At 37.1% G+C, this 18577-nt stretch overlaps 2 protein-coding genes across 3 annotated transcripts in view; one reads left to right on the top strand and one right to left on the bottom strand.

Annotated features, from left to right (window-relative positions):
- The first annotated feature begins 1992 nt into the window (after positions 1-1992).
- Positions 1993-7402, top strand: tm2d2 (TM2 domain containing 2). The gene is made up of 4 exons (XM_053480710.1): positions 1993-2448; positions 3805-3892; positions 4271-4392; positions 6021-7402. The coding sequence occupies exons 1-4, from the start codon at positions 2087-2089 to the stop codon at positions 6232-6234; spliced, it is 786 nt and encodes a 261-aa protein (XP_053336685.1). The 5' UTR covers positions 1993-2086; the 3' UTR covers positions 6235-7402.
- A 61-nt stretch (positions 7403-7463) lies between these two features.
- Positions 7464-18577, bottom strand: part of htra4 (HtrA serine peptidase 4) — a 28121-nt gene continuing 17007 nt past the window's right edge. For both annotated transcript variants that reach the window (XM_053480706.1, XM_053480707.1), the window contains exons 2-9: positions 16500-16599; positions 16093-16297; positions 13658-13852; positions 12749-12781; positions 11122-11236; positions 10762-10819; positions 8759-8854; positions 7464-8021 (exon numbers count right to left, since the gene is read on the bottom strand). In XM_053480706.1, coding sequence (XP_053336681.1) covers positions 7856-8021; positions 8759-8854; positions 10762-10819; positions 11122-11236; positions 12749-12781; positions 13658-13852; positions 16093-16297; positions 16500-16599 — 968 coding nt within the window. In that variant the 3' untranslated portion in view covers positions 7464-7855. The remainder of the gene's footprint in view (positions 8022-8758; positions 8855-10761; positions 10820-11121; positions 11237-12748; positions 12782-13657; positions 13853-16092; positions 16298-16499; positions 16600-18577) is intronic.

Below are 18577 nucleotides of genomic sequence, written 5' to 3'. Positions count from 1 at the left end.
GTAATGATCTGTAGAATATGAGTGGAACTCAAATCTGCGGAGGGGCGGAGGGGGGGGCGGAGGTAAGACAAGCCGCGTCTTATTTAATTTAATGCTTATAAACTTTTCCTATATACAGCACTGTAGAGTCTGAGCTGGTTGACAAGAATGGATTTAGCTACAGCACCTTTTTGCTTTTTGCACGTTTTGGACAAAAGCCTGAAAATTACAATACAAAAATATACTTTAGATGAACTGCTTGAAATAAAAAACTGATACAGAGTCTCAATAATAACAATATGAATAAAACAGTATTTTAAAAAGTATTAAAAGTATTTAAAAAATGTGTAACTGTTTTAAGTTTTGTGGATTTTCTTTTTTGCAAAAATTTTATGATTCCTGAATCCTGACATATTATTTGTATAAAATATAAAGTATCTTTTGGCTGTACAGCCATGCAAAAAGCTACACGTGATATTTGTTAAAGTATTCCTGTTTTACCTGGAAAAATTATATTATATATAATATTTATTAATGGTTATATATATTATATAATGATTATATGATATACACAAAACCAAGATTCGGCCTAAAGTGGTCTTTTTCAGGATAAAATCTTCAAATGAGACAAAGTGGCTGGTAACATAATGAACTTCTCTTTGGAGCGGCTTGTCTTACCCTGTTCCCCTTTACACCAACTCATCACTATAACAATTAAAACTGAATAAAAATTAAAAGTAGGTTATTTATTGTTTACCATTTTGCAGATGTGTGCATGATTAATATATTGTAAGAAAAATAAAAAGATATATTCAATGAATTTGTTGCCAAATAAAATGTATGGCTTTGTATATAGGACTCTTTGTGTGTGACTCATTACACCATTACACATTTTGTACATCAGATGTCATGGGGTGTTTTACACATGCCAAAAAACTGAACCAAACTAATTGCACAGCTTTTTTTTTTTTTTTTTTTTTTGAGGTTTCTGATTTTTTTTTTTTTTTTTTTTACTTAATATTGTCATGCTGGATTAAAAAAAAAAAAAATCAAAATAATTAATTACAAATTTATTTTTTTATACATTTTTAAAGAAGGTACCTTGTTGTACAAAATTTATTTTAAATAAAAAAGCAAATACATTTATTATTATTATAATGATGATTATTATTATTATACAGTAAATGAATGCTCACATTCATGTCACCACCTATTTAACCTACTGCCCTTTGGAAGATGCTACATCAAGGTACGGCCTAACGTTATTTAAATATATAAATAATTTAAAGCCATCAAATAAATTGTCTAATATAAGTTAAACATGTTTATTTCTTTCTTGCTTATAATTTAGTGCTGTGTGTCAGGAGAAGGTGGGAGCTTTACAGTGTTTAGGGCAAAGATGGTCCAGTCTTAATCCTGCCCTGTTCATTTCCTTCTTTTCCAACACTAATTAGAGCAGCAATGAGGACTTGGTGATTTTATGAGCGCAATCCTAAAGACAATAAAGAAACCTCGCCATAACCATAACTTGCATAGTTTTATAGACTAACAGGGGGAACAACAACCAAATAACAGATAGATAAAGAATAGAGACGGATTTGGTGACGTAATCAGTATGCGATGCTGTAAACAAGGCTAAAATGATGATTTGAAATGAATTAACATGAAATGAATTAACATTTTGTCGTCCGATTTAAGTTTACAGAAATTATATTTTTGTACACAAATAGTAGAAATGTAATAAATATATGTTGTCTAATTAAAACTTTGCAACGTCTTTTTTCCCCACCCATATTCCGACGATACCCCTCTTCTTTTGTGTGATTGGCTAGTTGTCTGCGACGTCGGTCACAATGTGTTATGGGCAAGATTGACACTGGTACAAAAAAAATTATTGACACTAGTACGTACATATAAATTTAACTGCAAGGAGTACTTCGATTGGACGGTTTCGCTGTCGGTAAAATCTCGGAACGAATCCACGCTCGGGAGGCGGGACTTTATCAAAAAACCGGAAGCAAAGCGGAAGCTTGCGCAGTTAGCACGAGTGCTAGCTCACTGTGGCTAGCTCACGAGTGCTAGCGTTTGGGAGACACGGGGCCTCGCCATGGCTCACATTTCTGTAAATTATGTTTTGTTAGGGGGACAGTTTTTCTTGCTCGTCTCGGTGTTGTTTCTGCAATGCCTGGAAGGGATTCACTCTGAAAACTCCACTAAAACCGGAAGCAGCAGCGAGACAACAGCAGCCAACATTTTGACATCCACAGCAATAACAACAACTACAACAACAACTACAACAACAACCACTACTACAACAACCGCAGCTACATCTACATCTACTACAGTCACAGCTCTGTCCACACAGCAAGAAAACGTCACATATAATAATGTCACGACAGTAGACCAGTTAAACCACACGGAGCAGTATGAGTACAGCCCTCCATCTCCAGTGGTCCTCTGTCGCTACCTGTAAGTGTTTAAGGTCAAAATGCTCCTGAAAAAATGTTCCTTTGTAATATTGCAGTGTATATGGACAAAAATATAAAGGATAGTTTTGGTCATATTCTGCTTCTAAGTTTAGGATGACTCAGCCTGTACTAGTCTTATTATCATCCAATTAAATCCTTGATAAAGCCTATGCCCCGCCCCAGGGGCGTGTTTTGTTTTGGACTGAACAGCTTTCCAGAAACTATTCACCTTTGCACTTTTTTTTTCCTGAAGGTAATATCCAAAATGAAATGTAAAGCTGATTGAGAGTGCAATATAAGTTATAGAGTAATATTATTCCATGTACCACTTATAATGTCTTACGGTGACGATCATGTGACTATTTGTCACCGTTAGTGTCTCAGATGATCGATGGCGTCTTGTGTAGAGTTCAATTCAGTCTCAGTTCACTGTAACATTTATTTCAATTTGTCAGGGTTGTTAGTCATAACAAGGGTCATTCATTGCATTATCGCCTTCATGACACTAATTTCTATAAGACAATTGAGACAGTTTGTGTCCATCTAACATTTGTCACTCTAACCTCCTGTATATCCTTGCTCACCACACTGATAAACCTTCCGCTCTTCTCCTCCTGCCTGGCAGATCCATCTTTAACGTTTTCCTCCTGATATACCCCTCCTCCCTCCTATGTCCAAACCACTTCTTATCTAGTCTCTCTAACTTTGTTCCCAAACCGTCTTACCTCTGCTGTATTTTTAATGTAATTATTTCTAATCCTATCTATCCTTTTTACCCCCAAAGCAAATTGCAGCATCTTTAACCGTGCTACCTCCAACTCTGCTTCCTGTCTTTTTGTCGGGGGCATGTCTCCAAACTGTACAACTTTGCTACTCTTACTCCCGTCCTGTAAGCTTTCCCTTTTATTCTTGCTGATACCTTTTTTTCACAGATCACTGCTACTCTTCTTTACCCAATCCACCCTGCCTTGTCATCTCTCTTCTTTACTTTTCTACTCTAGAGGGACAGTGCAGGTAGGACAGTTTGGAGACGATGTTAGAGAGACCAGATCAAGTTTGGACATGTGCAGAGGAGGGATGAGGGGTATATGAGGAGGAGAATGTTAGAGATGGAATTCTCAGGCAGGAGGAAAAGAGGAAGGCCCAAGAGGAGATTTATGGATGTCTTGAGGAAGGACATACATGAGGTTGGAGTGATGGGGAAAGATGTGGTAGAGAGAGTTCGATGGAGACAGATTGGTCTGCCCTGGCGACCCCTAAATGGAGCAGCCAAAATATAAAAAAGATGATTATATTGCGTTAATGTCCGGTGGCATTATCTTATAGATGTATTTTTTTATATTAAATTCTTATTCAGGCCTGAGGAGTTTATATTCTGCAAAGATCCTGTGGATCACGATGGAAACCTCACAGCCTTCCAGGAGATGGGATATGGCTGTGTAAAGGCAAGTAATCAGCAAAAAACTCTCAAACTGGTCTAAAGGATCGACATGGCATCCGTAACCGTTTCACAGGAGTTTATTTTCTATAGCTTGTGCTCGTTATTTCTCTCAGAAAAATATTTCTCACTCTAGTCAAGAATCAAACAAATTAGATTCTAGGATGGTCCAGTGTACTTAAATGGATTTGTTAAGAAGAACTGACTCATTATTGAGGCGCGTAAATTTTTGCTCATTTGTATAAAATGACCTTTACCAGAGAGAGGAAATACAACTGGTTTTAATTAATGTAGTTCCTGACGGTTTATTACCTCTATCTTTATTATTTATTACTTGCCTATTTGTTTGTTAATAATTTTTTATTTTTTGCTGTTGATATTGCAGATTGGAAATCAAGGTCAAGTGTACAAAGATGTGAATCACACTCAAGTGCAATGCACAGCACTGGAGGGCATCGAGTGTGCCGGGCCTCGAGAGTTCCTCCGCGGGAATGAACCATGCATCAAGTACGAGAACACATTGCTCAGTCTTTGCATTGTTGAAATAAAGATCCAAACAATAAGAGCTTTTCAATCCAAAGTGAAAAATTTTAATAGCAGCACATTCACAAATTATTAATACACACTTTTGATAAATGTTTTTACACAATTTAAAAATAACATTTTACTTTAAGTATTAAACTCGTACATGATGCTTTTGTGAAAAATGTTCTGAAGAACGCAGTGCAAAACCCCAGTTTAACTTTGTGACCGTGTACACTACACACCACTAGAGGGAAGTCTTGTATTAAGATTAAACCCGCTGCCATGATTATTTTTTTCCTCTTTTCCCCTGAAAGGTAATATCTACATATTTCATGTCCTAGGGGCTTAATTATGCGATCCACTTTCCTTTTTCCCCTCCATGTACAATTTAATGATCATACACTTTATGTAGTCTTCCAGATTCGCGCTGCAGTGCTCACAGGGTCGGAAAGCGCAGCCAGAAACAGTCTCGCTGAAGATGATATGAATTTTTTTTCAGCACATAAATGGTGTATATACAAGTGTTGACTCTCAATAAATTGAAATATCATTCAGTTCAAAAAGTAAAACTTGTATCATACAGATTAATTACACACACACACACACACACGTTTCAAGTGTTAATTTCTTTACATTTTGATAATTATGGCTTACAGCTAATGAAAAAAAATTAGTATCTCAAACAAGTAGAATATTATTTAGGACCAATTTTAAAAAAAGGATAACACAGAAATGTTGGTTTACTGAAAAGTATGAATTTCTGCAGCAATGCGACGCAGCATGATCAGTCGAAATGATGATCAGTCTGCGGCACTGCTGAGGTTTTATTGAAGCCCTAATAGCGGCCTTCGGCTCTTCTGCTTCTGGTGTCTCGCGTCATCATCCTTTAATACCCAATAGATTTCACAAGAGGTTTAGGTCGGGAGAGTTTGCTTATCAAGCACAGAATGAGCAAACCTTGGTCTTTAAACCAGGTACAGTGGAAACGTGTACTTGGCAAGTAACTTGGTCTGCGAGCGTTTTTGCAAGGCGAGCAAAATTTGAAAAATAAATTTCAACTTAAAGGGGCGGGGTCTTGATATACTAGTACTGTACTACGTATACGCCGTGTCTGCCGAGGGCCACGTAATCACAACTAAGTCAATGGTTCTTCTCTCTCTCGCGCTGCGGCATTGTGGGTAATCATCTCACATGTTCAGTCTGTGTGCCTGCATCACTCGTATAGTCAAGATCTATATACACATGTATTGTTTACTATAACATTGTGACCATGTGTGTGCGCACGTTCAGCATTTTTTAATTTTGAGTTCCAAGTGTAGTGACTGTTCCTTAGTAACTGTACTGCAACAACTGCCTCCGCTAATGAGGCATCACAATATTCACATTTTCTGAGATACTGATTTCTGGGTTTTCATTTGCTGTAAGTCATAATCATCAAAATTAATAAACATTTAAACTATATCAGTCTGTGTGTAATGAATCTGTATAATACGAGTTTTACTTTTTGAATTGACATACTGAAATCAACTTCTCAATGATATTAAAGTTTTTTTAAGATGTGTGTGCATGTGTGTGTATATATACTTAAAAATTTACAATCTTTTCCACAGATACACTGGTCACTACTTTATTACCACGCTCCTGTACTCATTCTTCCTGGGCTGCTTCGGCGTGGATCGTTTCTGTCTGGGCCACACGGGCACCGCCGTTGGGAAGCTCCTCACTCTCGGAGGCCTAGGAATCTGGTGGTTTGTGGATCTAATCCTCCTTATAACCGGAGGACTGACGCCCAGCGACGGCAGCAACTGGTGCACATTCTACTGATGTCTACACATGCTGATTTCTTTAGCATGGTACTGTATGACCTATAGGCATGTGTTGTAAAAAACAAAACAAAAACACAGCCAGGTTTGTATATATATTTATAGATGAATTGATTTGATCCAAATTCTAAAGGAATATAAAGGATTCTTTTAAAAAATTCATTAAATGTGTGAAATGTAATTTGTAAGATACTGCTTTGTTTTGTACAGTACAAACTATTTGTTTTGTTATTGTAAATAAAATGTCATTCACTGTATATACAGTATATCTGATGTACGTATTCAAATGTTGTATAAGTATTCACACCCATAAACGTGAACATTTTGTAGTGTTATGCCCTAGTAGAAATAAATAGGATTGTATATAATATATGGAAAGGGGGTGATTACTTATGCAAGGCACAGATTTTTTTTAAAAGGTCTGCTGCCTATTTTGACCTTTAGAATAAATCCATACATGTTCAATCAAGAATTTTGTTAAAAAAAACCTCCTTTCCGCATACAGTAAATCTGGACTTGTCACACTTCATGTGATTTGTTTGATAAAATGCCAAGATTTGCATAGTAATGCTTACAGCGATAAGCTGTCAGTTAAATGTGCTTTCATCATATTGCAGATTAAGCATTCACAAAGAACTGGAAATGCAGTGCATACACACACTCGTCTTTTCAGAAATTGTTGAAAAGCTGCAAAAAAAAATCCTTTTAACAAAAAAGCCTTTTATTTTATTTCAATACAACAAATTTTTTTTTTTAAAGCTTGGCACTCCACATCTATGCTTTATAGCATGTCATGAGCCCAGTAATTTAATAAATTATGACTCTTTTTGTTAAATTCATGTCACATGAGGTCTCTGCTTTTTTTACTTATTTTTATTTTCTCAGTTTTGAAAAACAGTTTTCTTTCACTTAGAGAGTCTAATTTAGTACAGCAGGACAAAAAGAGGACCGGGGAACACCCCAGTGCACTCAGAAACAAAGTGAAGAAGAGATTTACGTTTAAGTGCCCTAATGTATTTGGTTATAAAAAGCATATTCTCAAGCAATACCTTTATACTTTAAGCAATATCTTATACTAACTGCCTGCAGCCTTTGACTTTATTTTAAAAAATACTTTATTTAAAAATCTATAAAAAAAAAACAGAAGAAACATTAACTTCTGTTATTAATTAAGAGTAATTAATTATTAATTAAAGTAAAGTAATTATTAATTAAATGTAATTAATACATTTCACCGTGTATACAAGAATAAAACCTGTTAGTCTTATTTACGTATTTGACAATACCGTTGCACCAGGATAAGCTTACATGCAACAAAAAAAACTTAGACAATGCCCATATAAGGAGTGTATTATCCTATAAATTTGTGTAATATTACATATAAATCACTTCTGTGAAAACCAATCACAGCTGCTTAAGTGCTTAAAGATATGTAGTTTACAGATATTGAATTATTTGTAAACCAACCAACTATTTGCAGCTGTTCTTTAAAAATAAAACTGACTTGTATTCCCTGTGCATGATGGGTAATACATTCAAGAATATTAAAAATACCAATGAACAGGAATCTTCGGTCGTGACCGATACTAGTAGTTTTTGGGAACGCGTGTTTTTCTGCAAGGTCACTCCAGTTCTCCTGGAACAACCGTGAACGTGACAGTTTCACTAATACGCCATACTGTCACAGAGAGCGTTTCGGCTGATTGCACTGCATGACCCACGTCGTCCGTGCTCTGAACAGACTTGCCGTTAATGCTGACAATCACGTCATGCTTCTGGAGGCCAGCACTACAAAAACAAACAAAAAGAAAAAAAAAATGTGTGAACACTTAAAAAGTGTATGAGTGTACAGTATGAGTATTGGAAGATCTGAAGCAGTGTTTCTGGTTCTGTTATGATCTGTTCGTACACTGTGACCAGTTATAGTCTTAAAAAGCAGCTAAAGTGGCACAGTCTAATCTAATCTGGCTATACCAGAGATACTTTGCCCCCCCCAACTAACATGGTATACCTGTACATGGTACATCCAATCTATCTTGGATAGATTATAATCATAATCCTTCAAAAATCAAAATATAATAATTTTCCAGACCCCTGGGAGGTATCATTTTCTGTATCAACTACATCTTTTGTTCCTAAACCTCCCTAATCCCATCACTCAGCAGCTGAGATTCAGTATATCTGCCGCTGGGTTATGATTATAAGATTAATTACACAGATTTCGCTCATGTTGAAATCCTTTGTGGTTACATATATAGGTAGCACACGGAGCAGTTCTCCAGTTTTCGCTTCCCAGCTTTTTGTCACGCTGCCAGTATGCCTTGCGGGGCTTGGCACATCATTACCGTGCGGAGTGGTGGAATGTTTTCAAGCTGTGAAACGCACTGTACAAAGCCCCATGGCACACAGTGGGACATAAATTGCATAATGAAGCCGGGTGTGATAGTATGAACATGGCTTCGGGCTGTGGGTGATGTGGGAGGGAATGAAAGACAAGTTGGAAAGGCCCAGGCCTGTTTTCTTACCTGGAGGCAGCTGTTCCAGGGATCACCTCATAGATGTACACGCCTGAACTGAGTTCTGGGAACTCAGTCTCTCTCTCTTTCAGGTTTCTGATTAAACTGCAATCAAAGAATAAAAAGGAAAGACAAGCTAATTGTAGAAAATATATAGGTACAGGACTCTTATAGAAACACTAACACGAAATAAAGTGGGTGGTGGTTAGCTGAATATGTTTGTATATACTGCTATTGTATTTGTATTGCTATACTGTATACACTGCCTGGATTTAACTAAGCAAATAGGTAAGTTACTGGTTGATTGATAGATTGATTAGTTACTGCAGTGATCAATATTGCTCCGCTGAAACAAATTGTCTATCCCTACCTGATACAGTGAGTAACATCTTTTGCAAAGGAAACAAGAGAAAATTGATGAAACTACTACAAGACCTGTCCAATGGATCATATTAAAAACCTGGAAGGACAATGCTGAACCAATATCTTCAAAGCCATGGAGAATGGACTGTGGAGCACTGGAAAAATGTCATGTGGTCTGATGAGTCCAGATTTATCCTGTTCCAGAGTGATTGGTGCATCAGTGTAAGGACAGAAGCGGATCAAGTGATGCACCCATCATGCCTAGTGCCTACCATGCAAGCCTGTGTTATGATCTTGAGTTGCTTCTGTTGGACAGGTCTGGGCTCAGCATCATTATGTGTTTAAAAAAAAGAGGTCAGATGACTACCTGAATATATAGAATGACTATGTTTTTTTTAGCAATTTATTTTTTTCTTCCTTGGTGGCGCAGGCATATTCCAAGATGACAATGCCAGGATTTATCAGGCTCAAATTGTGAAGGAGTGGTTCAGGAAGCATGAGACATAATTTTCAAAAAGATAACTTAAAGAATGTTCTTAAGAAGACTTTAAACAGCTGTCTCACTTTCCTATCATCAATTTATGTGACTCTAAACAAAAAATGTTGCATAGGCTTATTGAAACAATACCACTGCTGCAATCAAGGCAAAAGGCGGTCCATTGTAATATTAGTGTGTGCAATATGTTTTTTAGCTAAGCAGGGTAAATATTAGCATTATGGTACATAAACATGTATAAAAATCTTTTTGATAATATCCATGTACAGTATGTGGTCTATAATATAGTACATGTACTATGTATTTTGAATAGTTGAAAAAAAAAAAAGAAATTACTGTATATGTTTGTGGAAGGCGGATACTGAACAGAATTTTCTGGAAGCTAGAGAAGAAGCTGTGTTAGCCCTCTAAGCCTATGCTTGCAAAATAGCTTGTGTTTCAATGTTGTTGTTTTTTTATTAATCAGACTTCTTAACTTTTGGGTGTAGCTTCCTTTAATTTCTTGGCATATTATTTTCACTCAGTTATGCAAGTGTTATAGGCTCACATACTGTACTATGATTAACTAGGCTATAGTACATGTAAATGCTACAATACTGTGGTACTTCATGGTAGTGCACCATATGATTGACAGCACAGCACTGCTGTTTTTGTTCTTTAGAAAAATACATTTAAATCATATCTTGGTATGTGTGCTGAAACTATTGCGATAAAAGTGTTTGTCTTCCTGCTGCTTTAAAATACCAAAGTGCATACCATGGTAGAACCATGTACCATAGTGGTACATTAGCAAATGGGTACCATGGTACTGTCAAAAATCCACTGTATTATACAGTTATAGCATATGATACTATATCATATTTCCTATAACAAGGTAAATTTCTTATTGGCGAAGTTAAGCTATAAACAAGTACTGGCCTGTTCCTACCTGTTGTATAAACATTATGCTATAATACAGAACCATTTACGACTGTTACTATTGGCTAGAAATACAAAACTAGTGGCAAACTGCATGTGAATAGGAACTAGCTCATTGCTAGCTAAAAAAAAACTAAAATGTACAGGCAGTGGGTCCCCCTGGACCAGCATTGAGAACCATTAAACTATCTGGTTAATATTTCTCTTAAAATATTTTAATACAAGCAGAACTCACGATGGTGTTAGCTGTAACATCTTCACTCCCATATAGCGTTTTTTGGGCGGTGCGTTTCCTACATTCAAATGAAAAGAAATATGTTCATTCAGCTTTTAATGATAAAGCAATATAGCCTGTGCTCAATTGAGTACAATAAGGGCTATGCAAGCAGTATAAAGTTGCATGTCTATGGATTATTAAAGGTACCAAAGAGAAAAAAAATACAGAGGGTTAAAAAGGAGCAGTACTGCAGAAAATAACTACAAAAATCTGATGAAGAGAATATTATCAATGCACCAAAAATACAGAACACAATTTGACAGAGGAACAATATAGCTTTTTGAGTTATGCAAGACAATAAAAAAAAGTAGAACAAACCTTTTCTTTGTCTCTCATAGGAGTCCGCGAGGAACTGCCGTATCCGATCTGAGGGAATTGCAAATGATATTCCTGCTGTGACCTTCAGAGTGTTTATGCCGATGACATCTCCATCCTTAAAATACAAAATGGACAGAATAATAGGCAAAGAGCATCAGAAGAATAAACAACCTGGCCTTGGGAAGCATAAGGGCCAGCCCAGAGCAGGCTTTTATGCTTAAATCCAAATTTAAATTACACTGCTACAGAAAGTTCTTTTCATTTTAATCTGTAAAGCCGAAATAGCACAACCTGTTACCTTGGGCGCAGAATTTATACCTTGATAGGAACAATGTGAAACGCAGCAGTATGAAAATGTGATTCCTTAAGGGTGAACGATAATAGAGCTGTTCTGGTCTTAGCTTGGTTTTTCAGACAGCTGTGCCAGTTACGTCCCACTGCTGCTTTATTCGAGTAAACGACTCAAGTGTGAGAATGTTTTAAAACACTTATTAGTGGTCCTAGGTGGTTTAGGCCTTTAAAATGTAATATGATATTTAAATATGTGAGAAACATGACCTTCAGTTTAAAGTATACCATCCTCACAAACAAAACTAATCCCTCTTGGTAATCCTTTTTGACATTTATTGTATTATTCATTGTTAATGAGATATGATTATCGACTCCATGACCCTTTGACAATTAAACCTTTCAGCTTCAGCAAACAATCAAAAATATGTTAACTCAACATAGTGAACTTTACACTGAATTTAATACCTTTACTGGTTTAGAACTTTGCACTTTTAACCTTATAGCACACTAGGTAGGTTTGGTGTATGGTTGTGCTATCTGCCGTCATCTTAGGGAGTTTTTCCTCAACACCATCGCCTCCAGTTTGCTCACCAGGGACAAACTGTCATTGAAAATGTCCACTGTTAAAAGTGGTACAGTGCAAAATCCTTTGGTAATGTTAAAGATGATTATTGAACTGAAGTTCATGTTTTGTTTCTTTTTAGGAAAAGAGTCAGTAAAGACAACTTTAATCCAACCTTCCAACCTTCTAAAACACAACCTTTCACCATTTTGAACACATTGGTAATGTTTGACAGCACTGTACTGCTGTTTTATTCTTCAGGAAAATTTTAAATTATATCCAGGTATGTCTGCTGAATTTACATCGTGTAAACTGAAACTTTTGCTATTAAAGTGTTTGTCATCCTGCTGCTTAAAAATATTGTACTCAACTCAATACCCCCCTAAAATTGTAATATGTTAAAAAAAACTGGTGATTTAAACATTAACATTCTCTCTATTTCTGGTCACTAAATGAGAGTGCTGTTTTATGGGTGATTGCAGGGGAATGCTGGATGGTAACGTTGCCCTGGCCCATGTTCTTACCCTCTTGGGATCGATAGAACAATATAAACCCCTGCAGATGATTTATCCAGACAAATACAAAACATAAAGTTGTAGTCACTACACGAAGAAAAAAAAGCAATGGAGAGCAAGAAGAGTGTTTTGAAGTTGAAACCCAGCATGAGTAAAAAAACAAAAGGACAGAGACGTGACCTGGAACATACACTAACCAAATGGATTTGAACGACACAGAATACGAATAAGTGAGAAATAAAACTCAGAACGCACTTACCAAATTAACAAGCGGCCCTCCAGAGTTGCCATACTGTAAAAAAAATTTTTCATACAATTACATTTTCTTTTCATACCACACAAGACGACAATATAACAGTGTATTTACAAGCAAGGACACAACCACTTGAGACAATGCAGAGGCTGATCATTATGAACTGTGCAACAGCCTTTAGAAGTGCTTCTCATGAAGAAAGCTGTGTGAGGTTATGCTTCTTCCACCTTCATGCTAGACTCATATATTCCTATATTTTTCAATAATATCTATACAGAAACTAAAAGAGAATACACAGTATATATAATATCAAAATATCTTAGTAGGCATTAGGGATAGGAATCACCATGGACCAACTGATATAATATGATCATGATACCTGGGTAGGAATTCGATTTGTATTGCAATTCTTTTTATAAGAGTATAATAATATTATAAATATCTCTATTCTGTTTTTAAAAATTCTTTTATTTCCTTACAATTCTAAACAGACTTTACAAATAATTTGGATGCGGTGCTGTCTGCCAGTGTGTGAATAGTTTAGACTGCACCACCTGCAGGGTTATAAGGGAATGGCAACATTTTACCGCATCATGTATAAATTAAAAATACCTACTATTGTGATTCTGACTCAAAAATCTATTTTTGTGAAAAGAATAACAATGTGTAATTGAAAATCTTTGGTAGGCAACATAAATGGTAATTTTATCAACGTTTTCCCCAAATAATAAATGCAGTAGCAGATTTCAGCTTCAGCTTTACTGTGCCTACTCAATACAAGCTCTTCAAATTTAACACTAATGCATTTTATCTAAATGTAGTTTTCTTATAGTTTAGTCTAGTTAATTAAAGCGTCCCGTGATTGGATTTATTCTCACAGCTAAACGCTTGGCTGTAGTCTTCCTTTGCACCTACGTTAATGATGGCATCCGTCTGGATGTACTCCATGTCGGAGTTGTGGAGGCCGAGTTCGCGGCTGCCGCGCTGCGTGGTGCTGATGATGCCTGTCGTGACGGTGTTCTGCAGAGAGAAAGGGCTGCCCACGGCCACCACGAACTCCCCAGGGCGCAGGTCAGAGGAGCGGCCCAGAGACAGGATGGGCAAAGCCTCCTACATGGACAAGAAGGGAAATTCAGATACCAATCTATCTGCATACCTGGTTCCGGTGTTCTCCTTTCGACGCTGGGACACATCAAACAATTTGGACTGATTAGTTTTAAACAAAGGTTTATATGTATAAAAACAGGTGCAAGCTTAAAAACAAAAAACTTAAAAACTGTTTGTTTTATTTATTTATTTATGTTTAATAAGGATTTTAAATGAGGAAAATAACACATTTCTGTTCATTTTGCTTGCTTTATTTTGGGGTGTTTCTACCTACAAAATGCCAGACAGAATTTATGCAAAGAGATTAAATTAGAGATTGTATCCTGAAAGCTACTCTTAAAAACAGCGACTACATGTGAAAATGAATGCAGCCACAGGGTTTTTAAACTGACATGTACAAGTATTAAACTGACATGAGCCTGTTTCTGCCAAAAACATTTTAGATAAAAGTGTAACTGTGTTATATTTTATAGAATTTTATGATATTACTGTATATTTTATTCCGCATGCATGTTGTATTGTCTGAGGCATCTCATTGCTTTTTGCGTTATTTGTGTTGTTCATTACGGGGAAATAGAAATACTTGTTTTATTCTCCCTGAGTGTTCTAAAAAGAAAAATTTAAGACTTTAAGACTTCAATGCTTCAACACAGTTTAAAAGGTGTGTGTTGTAATTATTGAGCTCCCTAGTGAAAAAAACGTCACAAAGTACACCACGCTATCTGTCCCCGTGCAGCGTTGCCCGAGAGCCTTTTTTAAAGAAGTGAAAAGTAAAAGGCTACATAGAAACATGTCTCTGCTTGTCTTCCCTAGTCTGTGCCCGGAGGGGATCGTTTTTATAGGAGAGAGAGTTGACACTCTCACTTTATTACCTGCTCTCCTTGGGCACGATGCCTTGCTCCATCCCTCCCCAGGGGGCCGGCGGCAATGTATCTACTCCCATCTGCCCAAAACACTTTAGTTCATCTCATGAAGTCGGTACGCTGCTTGTGACTGATTACTAGTGAGTCATATGCTGTTGTCCTGTACAAGGTTACGGTGGCCTTGGATACAAGAAGATGGGCTTTGATCAGAAGCTCTGCCCATAATGGTGTAAAGGCAAGGGTAACATGTTACTCTATTTTGTTAAGATTTGCTGGCAGATCTCATGGCATGGGGCAAAATTTTTAATTTAAATTTTTTATAAAAACAATTGAGAAACACAAACAAGATACTGTGATTTTGTCAATGATGTTTATTGGACCTGGCTTAGATGTTTATGGGATTCTGATCAGATTAATTAGCTTCCTGGTTCTTTGATATTACTTCTCAATAGATAGCAATAGCTAGGTACTATTTCACAATGATGAAACACACTCCTGGAACCAGTGGTGGCCCAAGCCTATTAGGCTAAATTTTACATTTTCGCCCCTGGCCTTCCCTGAGGCAAAAGCTACACACTGTCTCTGGATTTTATCTTGCATCTTCAATCTGCAATTTGATTGTTGTTTATTTGATTTTTATATTTTTATAAAAGATTTGCTCTCTTTGCTAAAAACATTATTTTCATATTAGATTTGACAGCTTTCAGCATCAAAAAAAAAAAAAAGACTTTCAGTGACTGTTAGTGACCTCTATCTAAAAAGAGTCTTGTGGCAAACCTAATGACTTTTTGGGCAAATGTTAACAACCACCCTGCATTCCAACTTGCTATAACAGCTACTGGTAAGGAATAAAGAGTGCAGGTTTGGTTAACTCCCAACCAAAGTCTAAAGTTTGACCAAGTTGTACTTATGCAAGTTGATGTTCCCAATGCACTAGGCAATAATTACCTCTGTCTCCAATGACCAGTCACCATTTAATATTGGAGCCATTGACCAGTTACTGATCACCTCTGTCCCCAATGACCAGTCACCCCAGGGACCAGTTGCTGATCACCATTGTTCCCAATGACCAGTTGCTGATCTCCACTGTCCCCAATGACCAATCAATGATCAGCATTGTCCCTAATGATGAGTCACTGATCACCACTGTCCCGATTGACTAATCACTATTTACCATGGTACCAAACAACAAGCCACTGATCACAATTGTCCCCAGTGACCAGTCACTGATCACCTCTTAACTCAACAATCATCAATCACAATTGTACCCAATGATCTACTGCTTAAAACTATTCCCAATGACCTGTCACTGTCATCACTGCTATTATAACCAACAACATAGTAACACTCACCTTTACCAAGTGATATAACTCAACCTACCTCTGAATCAATCTTAATCAAAGCGATGTCTAATTTCTGGTCCACATCCTTGATTGTAGCCTCGTGATGCACACCGCTGTTCAGTTCCACTTTAATTCTCTCTTTGTTGGATAGTACATGGGCGTTGGTGACTATCCAGCCATCTTCTGACACAATAAACCCTGAGCCAGTGGAAACTGGCATTTCTTGGTTTGTATATGGCAGGCTAAGGAAACATGAAGTGAACTTGACTAAGATCATTTCTAATAGTATTATAGCTTGACAGTATTATAAAAAAGTTATTCAGGTCTGATAGGAAACTCAGACATCTTTAATTGATTATTTGAACTGGGTAAAACACTGTCATGGATCTCTGATGCTATTCCTTATGTATGCTTGGATCTGATTGAACTATGAATTCTCCTTACCTTTTAAACAGTTCTAGATGAACGACTGCAGGAGCAATCTTGTCCACTACGTCTGCTATGAAATTGAATTTGTAGCGCATACTGCTGGGGTTCTGAGAACCTTTTGAGGTAAAAACACAACATTTGTCTTTCACAAGTAAGCATTAACAGAAACAGAACCTGAAATATTATTTTAAAAGTAAAACTCTAAGTGCTTGCATACCAGAATGACATTATAGATGAGGTACACAGGACTACCTCAGAAATTATTATCAGGGTGCATAGAGTATGTAATTTGGAAGCATTAAAACCGCAATTATTTCAGGGTCCCAATCACTTCCACAGCTTAGAGTCAAAACACGCACAGATGATCTATTGCTTTGATAAGCTTTAGGTTTGTCACACATCCATGCTCTCTTGTATGCACATCATTTTTTGCTACTGTTTCAGCAATCCTATTCATTTTTGCTAAAATCTGATTTTATTCCCCAAATCACACCCAAAAAACAAGCCCATTCTTTGGAAGAAAAAGTGCCCATACACTGGGCGGTTTTATAACATTTCATCTAAACCATCATTGGCTCTGTGTAAGTCCTGTACACCCTCCAGTCCATACAGTATAAAGACAGGCAGAAAAAATATTATTGTTTATGGGCAAAAGAGCATGTTCAAACAAGCTGTATGTCACAGCATTAAAGCTGGCCCGTGGGCGCCTGCTGCACGCCAGATAGCCTGCCAGAAGTGTTTTCACCGCTTTAAATTGATGTGGGATGCTTATCTGTGTATTCTCCAGGGTATGCCGCAGGATGTAAACAGAGTACAAAGATGTTTGATGGATCCCTGTAATGAAGAGAAATGAGAAATTCCGAGCATGGGCAATGTTTCTGTTTTTGGAAGGTTTGACAAACCTCATTGTACAGTTGCGTGTCAATGGATATACTGTTGCGTTTTAGATATTGATTTTTTTCCATTGTGAAACACAACATGACAGAACACACTAATCACTAAATATTCTGAACAAACATTTATTGCTGGCTTGAGAGGATGCTGGATCTGGCTCTTCGCAGCTCCTCCTGCTGCTTTTTACTGCTATTTTTAAGTTGATTTCGTTTGGAAAGTGATGTACTTTTATGTTTTTTGCCTTTTGTATGGACTATTATTAACCTGAAGGCACTGTTATTTCTTTTTATCTACTGTAGTTTTTACCTTAAGTTTTTAAGTGCTTTTTAGTGCTGCAAAGATGTTGAGTACTTTTGTGAGTGTCCACTCTGTTGTCTCGATGCGCTGGGGTTTTTGAGCCTGGTTCTCTGACTCTGCAGTTGTTTGGCCATCTCTGAATAGCCGGCATGAAGCTCAAGTACACTATCCCGCAGTTGATAAGTCATAACAATTATTCCACTCCAACATGCATTACAGCCATAAAAGAACTCTGAATTCTGCGCCGATAGCACTTTGTCCATAGAAGTTCTTGGCGAAAGTTTGTTTACTATCAGCCTGGCTGCTCTGCTTCATCCATTCCATCTGTGTGGACCGATGTCGCTTGTCAAACACATCATTCGAGCAATGTCACTCCAGGTGTTGGTGTCATGGGAATCACTGTGAGATTTCTTTCGGACAGCTCTGGAAACTTTCTCGAGATCGCTCCTCAACAAGCCGGACAGAAAATGCGGAGTGGATCACACTGTACTACTGCCATTACAGGAATTTACTATGCCAAAAATGCTCAAAATAGAACTTTTTAATTCACACAAATTCATCTCTCACAAATTATTCAGTCCGTATACAAGATCATATTATGGACAAAGGCTTGGATTTTATGTGCATAACGAAAACAGTGCTGACTTTCCATCGCTTCTCATCCTGTTGGACTTGTCTTTGGTCTTTGATACTGTTGATCACAACACTTCTTTATAGATTATGTCATTCTGTTGGTCTCTCTAACTCTGTTTACAACTGGACCTCATCTTTTGAAAGAATGGAGCATGTTGCCCTGGGAGAGGTTAAAACCGCTGCACACAGTGTCACCTGTGGTGTTACTCAGGTCTCAGTGCTTGTTTATTTGGTTTATATTATGCTTCCTCTCAGCTGTATCATCAGCC

Source organism: Clarias gariepinus, chromosome 21 (genome assembly GCF_024256425.1).
Source record: "Clarias gariepinus isolate MV-2021 ecotype Netherlands chromosome 21, CGAR_prim_01v2, whole genome shotgun sequence".
NCBI lineage: Eukaryota > Metazoa > Chordata > Actinopteri > Siluriformes > Clariidae > Clarias > Clarias gariepinus.
Note: the sequence above shows the minus strand (reverse complement) of the source record. Positions and strands in the feature narration are given on the sequence as shown.